We start from the raw sequence: 6624 nt of genomic DNA on the forward strand, positions 1-6624 counted from the left end.
GGATGCTGGTGCAGGGCCCTTCCACACTTACTTGCTTGTGAGAAGTCTCATCACCATCCAGTCCCGAGGAAAGACACTCATCTTCATCAGGTTCCGGAACACACAGAAAATCTTCAGCAGGAATTCCTGAAACAAGAGGAAAACCTGATGTGAGACCACCACCACCACCGCCACACACGCTTCTTCAATGGGGTCCTCCTGACCTCTACACTATGAGAATGGGCGGGACCAGTGTATTAGATGCGGGTTCTGCTTCTCTTCTCTCAGAGGGCTGCATGCGAGTGAGTTCCAGGCACGCTCGCAGGTCAGATGGGAGCAGAAACAAGCTGGGTAGAACATAGGCAGCCCTATACTCACTCAGCCCAGTGCCTAAACCCCAAAGCATAGGGAAGGCTAGAATCCAAATGGACTGGTATCCAACCGAGTCTGTGGGTCTCAGTTTTTGGGTCATGGCCCCTGAGCATTTGATTTTAAGAATCTGCTTTCTTGAATGTTAAGAATACACTGACAGAACAAGCACTTTAGGAATGGCAGAGTAAGGAGCCCCCAAACATGCTCCTCTAAGAAAGCAATAAAATGCTGGCAAAGACTGGCTAATCAAAGGCTTGCAATAATCCAAGGAGTATTATTGAAGAAAAATAGTTGAGTCTCGGTAGGAACAGTGGGCTTTGTTGCATTTTAACTTGCCTCAGCCCCACCCCTCCCTCTCTCTACCTCCATGACAGCCTTGAAAACAAGCAGCTGAGGAGCCATGGTAGTAATGAAATCCAGTAGCCTCACAGTCACTGGAAGGGACAGAATGGTTTGGGAGCTCCTGAAAAAGTGCCATTCCCAGAGAATTGTTACTTTTTGATCTGTTTGGCAGCAATCGGGGAAAGCCCCATTCGGAGGACTTATTTGACCTGACTGCGAGCTTACTTGGTGAGAAAAGCCTTATCACTAGGGAATTTGTTGAAAATAAAATCAGCCATAATAATTTAACATCCCTGCCACATGAAACAGCGTTATCAGTTGGGGCAGACAAGAGAATGGCCAAAAGGCTTAAAAGAAAAATCTGGGGAATGAGATATCCATAGGGGTCTTTGAAAAGCTCTGACATATTTCTGAGAATCTAAAAGGCCACACACACGTGTAGAGGGGCTGTACATATTCCCAGGAAAGGCCTAAGATGCCTCATCTCTCACCTCTTGCTGACTCTGAGGCTCAGGCAGTGTAATGGGAAGTGACGGCTCAGGCAGTAATGTAAACTGCTAGAGCGCTGAAGGTAAGCCCTAAGACACACAAAGATATTTTGCAAAGTGTAGAAGACTTGTTGATTTAAGGCATTTAAGGAAATCTCTGTCCAGATATTTGCTGATCACTAGGCTAACTCAATGAAGATTTCAGTGGCTGCATATAAGAATACAGACCTTTAAAAACTGGTCCAGGAAAGTAACTAAATAAACAAGCAAACAAACATCATCCATCATCAACAGCAAAATAACAAACCACAACAACAAAACCTGGGGATGTTTTGGGGAAGGGAGGTAATCTGATATCCAGAGTTGCTGCATTATTTAAATTGCCCAGTTTTCAACCAAAAAAATTTATAAGATGTGAAATGAAACAGGAAATTATGGCCCATACAAAGGAAAAGAGAAGTCAGTAGAAACTCTCCCTGAGGTAGCTCAGATGTTAGACTTACTAGGAAAAGGCTTTAAAATCAGCTATTAAAAATATATTCAATAAACTAAAGGAATCCATGCCTAAAGAATTAAAGTAAAGTATAATAGCAATAGCTCATCAACAAAAACTATCAATAAAAGAGATAGAAATTATTTAAAAAGAATCAAACAGAAATTTTAGAGTTGAAAGGTAGCATAATTGAAATAAAAATTTCAGTGGAGTGGCTCAACAGCAAATCTAAACCAGCAGAAGGAAGAGTCAGCAAACATAAAGATAGGTCAACTGAGATAATCCAGAAGAAAAGATAGAAAAAAAAAATGAAGAAAAATGAATGGAATATCAGAGGTCTCTGGGACACCAGAGTACCATGCTACCCTGAACAGGCCCGATCACCTCTGATCTTGGAAGCTAAGCAGGGTCGGACATGGTTAGCACTTGGATGGGAGACCGCCTAGAAAGACTAGGTGCCGTAGGCATAAAAAATAAAAAAATAAGGGATTGTAAGCTGACAAGGTCCTTGCAATCTATGAGGTCAACCAAAGGTTGCATCGCCTAAAAAATATATAAAAATTAAAAAAAAAAAGAAAAAAGAAAAATTTGAAGACATATTGGCTAAAAACTTCCCCAATTTGATAAAAGAAACCCTTTAATCTACATATTCAAGCAGCTCAATGAACTGCTCCAAACAGGATAAAATCAAAGATATTTACATACAGATACATCATAGTCAAACGGTCAAATCCCAAAACAAAGAATCTTGAAAGCAGTAAGAGAACAACAACTCGTCTTGTACAAATGATTCTTAATAAGAGTAACAGGTAACTTACCAGCAGATATGATGGAAGCCAGAAGGCAGTGAAATGACATATTCAAAGCAGTGAAAGAATGTCAACCAAGAATCCTAACTCTAGCCATACTATCATTCAAAAATGAAGATTAAATCAAGATATTCTCAGATTAAAAAAAATGAGATAATTTGTTATTAGACCTTTCCTACAAGAAATACTAAAAGAAGTCTCTCAGTCTTAAATAAAAAGACATTAGACAGTAACTTAAATCCACATGAAAAAATAAAGAGCACTAGGAAAGGTGACTACAGGTAAATATAAAAAACAGTGTATATTTGTTTGTAATTCTTTTCTTCTATTTGATTTACAAGACAAATGCATAAAGCAATAATTATAGAACTGTGCTGATGAAATTATAATGTATAAAGATGTAATTTATATGACCAATAGCACAAAAGAGGGGGATGGAATGGAGCTATACTGGAGCAAAGTTTTTTATATACTATTAAACTAAATTGGTATTAATCTAAATTAGATTTTTAAAACTAAGATGTTAATTGCAATTCCCAGGGCAACCACTAAAAAAATAACTTAAAAATATCCTAAAATAAACAATAAGAGAATTAAAATGCCACCCTAAAAATATTTAACTAAAAAGGCACAAACAGAACCAAGAAACAAGGAAGACATAATACAAATATAAAACAAATAGCAAAACGGCAGGTGTAAATTCTAACTCATTGGTAATTACAATAAATGTAAAAGGATTAAATAATCAAAAGGCAGAGATAAAAAGGATAGAAAAATAATAAACATGATCCAATTACATGGTGTCTACAAGATACATACTTGAGATTCAAAGACACGAATAAAAGGATAAGTAAAAGGATAGAAAAATATATAGAATGTAAACAGCACCCAAAAAAGAACTGGTTGGCTATGTTGAATTCAAACAATATAGACTTTAACAAAAAAGTGTGATTCGAGAAAAAAAGAACATTTTTTTCCTGGCTTTATTGAAATATAATAGACAATTAGTTGCTTGTATTTACACTGTATAATTCAATGATTTTTCAATTACAGTTGGCATACAACATATTTGTTTGTTTTACAGCAGTGATTAGAGATCTATTGACTCACAAAGTAATCGCCTCACTAAATCTAACATCCTTCTTCCCCTTGCATATTTATTACCTTGTTAACTATTTTCCTTATGCTACACTTTCTATCTTCTTGTCTATTTTGTAACTGTCCATTTATACTTCTTAATCCCTTTGCCCGTTTTTTGCCATTGCCTCCAACTCCCCTTCCATCTAGCAGCCCTCAGAATATTCTATCTCCATGAGTTTATTTCCATTTTTGTTGTTGTTGTTATTTTGTTCTTTAGATTCCACATGTACATGAAATTGTGTGATATTTGTCTTTCTCTGTCCGACCCATTTCGTTCAGTGCAACACTTTCTAGGTCCATCAAGGCAGTATCTTATTCCATCCCCTTCCTTTTACTCTCTGTGTGTCTTTTAATCTGAAGTGAGTCTCCTGTAGGCAGCATATGTAGGGGTCTTGTTTTCTTATCCATTCAGCCACTCTATCTTTTGGCTGGAGCACTTAATTCTTTTCCATCTGAGGTATTGTTGATGGGAATGTAGTTATTATCATTCTTTATTCCTGTTTTTGATACATGTTTTTTCTTCTTAAAGAAGTCCCTCCAACATTTCCTGTAATACTGGCTTGGTGCTGATAAATTCCTTTAGCTTATTTTTGTCTGGGAAGCTCTAAATGATAGCTTTGCTGGATAAAGTATTCTTAATTGTAGATCCCGGGTTTTCATCACATTGAATATTTTGTGCCAAACCCTTCTGTCCTGCATAGTTTCTTTTGAGAAATCAGCTGCCAGTCTTATGGGTGCTTTTCTCTTGCTGCTTTTAAGATTCTCTCTTTGTATTTAACCTTTGGTATTTTAATTATAATGTGTCTTGGTGTGGGCATCTTTGGGTTCCTCTTTCTTGGGACTCCCTGAGCTTCCTGGGGTTGTATGTCTATTTCCCTCACCAGGTGAGGGAAGTTTTCCACCATTATTTCTTCAAATACCTCTTCAACTTCTTGTTGTCCTTCAGGTACCCCTATGACACAGATATTTTTACATTTAATAGTGTCCCATAAGTTCCTTAAGTTATTATTATAGTCTTCGCATTTTTTTTTTTTTTTTGCTGTTCTGATTGAGTGTCCCCGGCTTCTCCATCCTCTATATTGGTGGTTTGATCCTCTTCTTTACCCACTCTGTTGACTCCCTCTAATATACTCTTCACTTCAGAGAATGTGTTCTTCATTTCTGACTGATTCTCCTTTATAATTTCCATTTCCATTTTTATGTATTTTATCTCTTTGTTAAGTTCTCACTGAATTCATCTACACTTCTCTTAAGTTCGTTGAGCATCTTTATAACCCGTGTGTTGAACTCTGCATCTGTGAGATCGCTCGATTCCGTTATATCCGGATCTCTATTCTCTTCTCTCATATGGTTTCTGCTTCTTTGTCTTCCCATTTTGGCTGCCTTTCTGTGTCTGTTTCTATGAACTAAGCAAAGCTCCTAAGTCTCCCAGTCTTATTAGCGTGGCTTTGTGTAGTAGGTGTCCAGTGGCACAGTCCTGAGAGGGATTCAGCTCAGGCCAAGTTTAGCCTTTGCCTGTGCCCCTCCGGGGCCACCTGTTAAGATTCAGCAAGCAATCCACAGATGCTGTGCTTATAGTTGCCTCAAGAGGCCATGCCATTAGCGTGAGTCTAGGCACTGCTCATCAAGGGGCACCTGACTAAGCAAGGCCACACCTGGAAGTGGCTTGGGTAGGGCCGCGAATTGGGGGAGACATCGTTTCAGGGAATCCTCTGGGCAGAGTGACCTCTGTTATCCGGCTTGATGACATCTCATCTATGGCAGTGCTGAGTCCCCACACTAGGGGCAGGGGGAGGGCTCAAAAGAGGAACAATGGATACCACCCACACTTCTGCCTGGCAGAAAGCCTCACCTCCAGCCCTCGCTCCGACCACTCAGTGTCCCCCTGTAAATCCTTGGTGGCCCCTGAGCAGCTGACCCGATGCTGGTGTTCAGAGTGAGCAGGTCTGCCCTATGAAAGTCCACTCACGGACACGGCCCCTTTAAGAGGCATCTGCGGCTGCCACTGCCATAGCCTCGGTCCCACTTAGCTGCTGGGGACCGGGCAGCCTCACGTCCTCGGCTTCGCCTAACTTCTACTTCCGCAGGGCGGTCTCTTATTTCTCTCCCTGGTTTCAGTGCTTCTGTTCATCTAGATCCCAGGCGACTTTGCTTGCTCTTTGTTTCTGCCACAACTTCAGTGTGGTCAGAGGGATGAACAAAGCCTCTATCATCTATGCCATTTTTTCCCCATGTTCAAAAAGAACATTTTATAATGATAAAAGGGTCAATATATCCAGAAGACAATGTTACAAACATATGCACATAAAATAGAGCCTCAAAACACGTGAAGCAAGACCCAACAGAACTGAAAGAAAAAATTGACAATTCAACAGTGATAGCTGGAGACTTCAATATACCACTTTCAATAGTGTATAGAACAACTAAATAGAAGGATCAGTGAGGAAAAAGAAATCTTGAACAATATTATAACTAGACCTAACAGGCATCCACAAAACACTCCATCCAATAACAGGAAAATATACACATTCTTCTCAAATGCTCAGAAGCTTTTGGGCATTCTCTTCTCTAGGACAGACCATACGCTAGGCCACAGAGAAAGCCTCGATAAACTTAAAATAATTAAAATCACATAAAGCAAGTTCTCTAACCACTATGAAAGTAAGTTAGAAATCAGTCACGAGGAAATTTGGGAAAATAAAAAATATGTGGAAGTAAACAGTTCATTTACAAATACCCAATAAGTCAAAGAAGAAACCATGAGAGAAATTAGAAAACACTTTGAGATGAATAAAAATGAAAACACATCAAATCAAAACTAATGGGATGAAGCTAAAACCTTTACTGAAAAGATCTCAAATCAATAGCCTAGCTTACACCTTAAGAAACTAGAAAAAAGGCAAACTAAGCCTAAAACAAGCAGGAGGCAGAGAATATAAATTAGAGCATAAATAAATTAAATAGAGAATAGAAAAACAGAGGAAAAAATGAAAACAAAAGT

General features: G+C 38.8%; 1 protein-coding gene across 1 annotated transcript in view; it reads right to left on the minus strand.

Annotated features, from left to right (window-relative positions):
* DOCK3 (dedicator of cytokinesis 3) overlaps window positions 1-6624 on the minus strand; it is a 285004-nt gene that overhangs the window by 51396 nt on the left and 226984 nt on the right. Inside the window, exon 26 of the mRNA XM_011364750.2 lies at window positions 32-126. Coding sequence (XP_011363052.1) covers window positions 32-126 — 95 coding nt within the window. The remainder of the gene's footprint in view (window positions 1-31; window positions 127-6624) is intronic.

The sequence above is a fragment of the Pteropus vampyrus genome, unplaced genomic scaffold, assembly GCF_000151845.1.
Source record: "Pteropus vampyrus isolate Shadow unplaced genomic scaffold, Pvam_2.0 Scaffold100, whole genome shotgun sequence".
NCBI classification, from domain to species: Eukaryota; Metazoa; Chordata; class Mammalia; order Chiroptera; family Pteropodidae; genus Pteropus; species Pteropus vampyrus.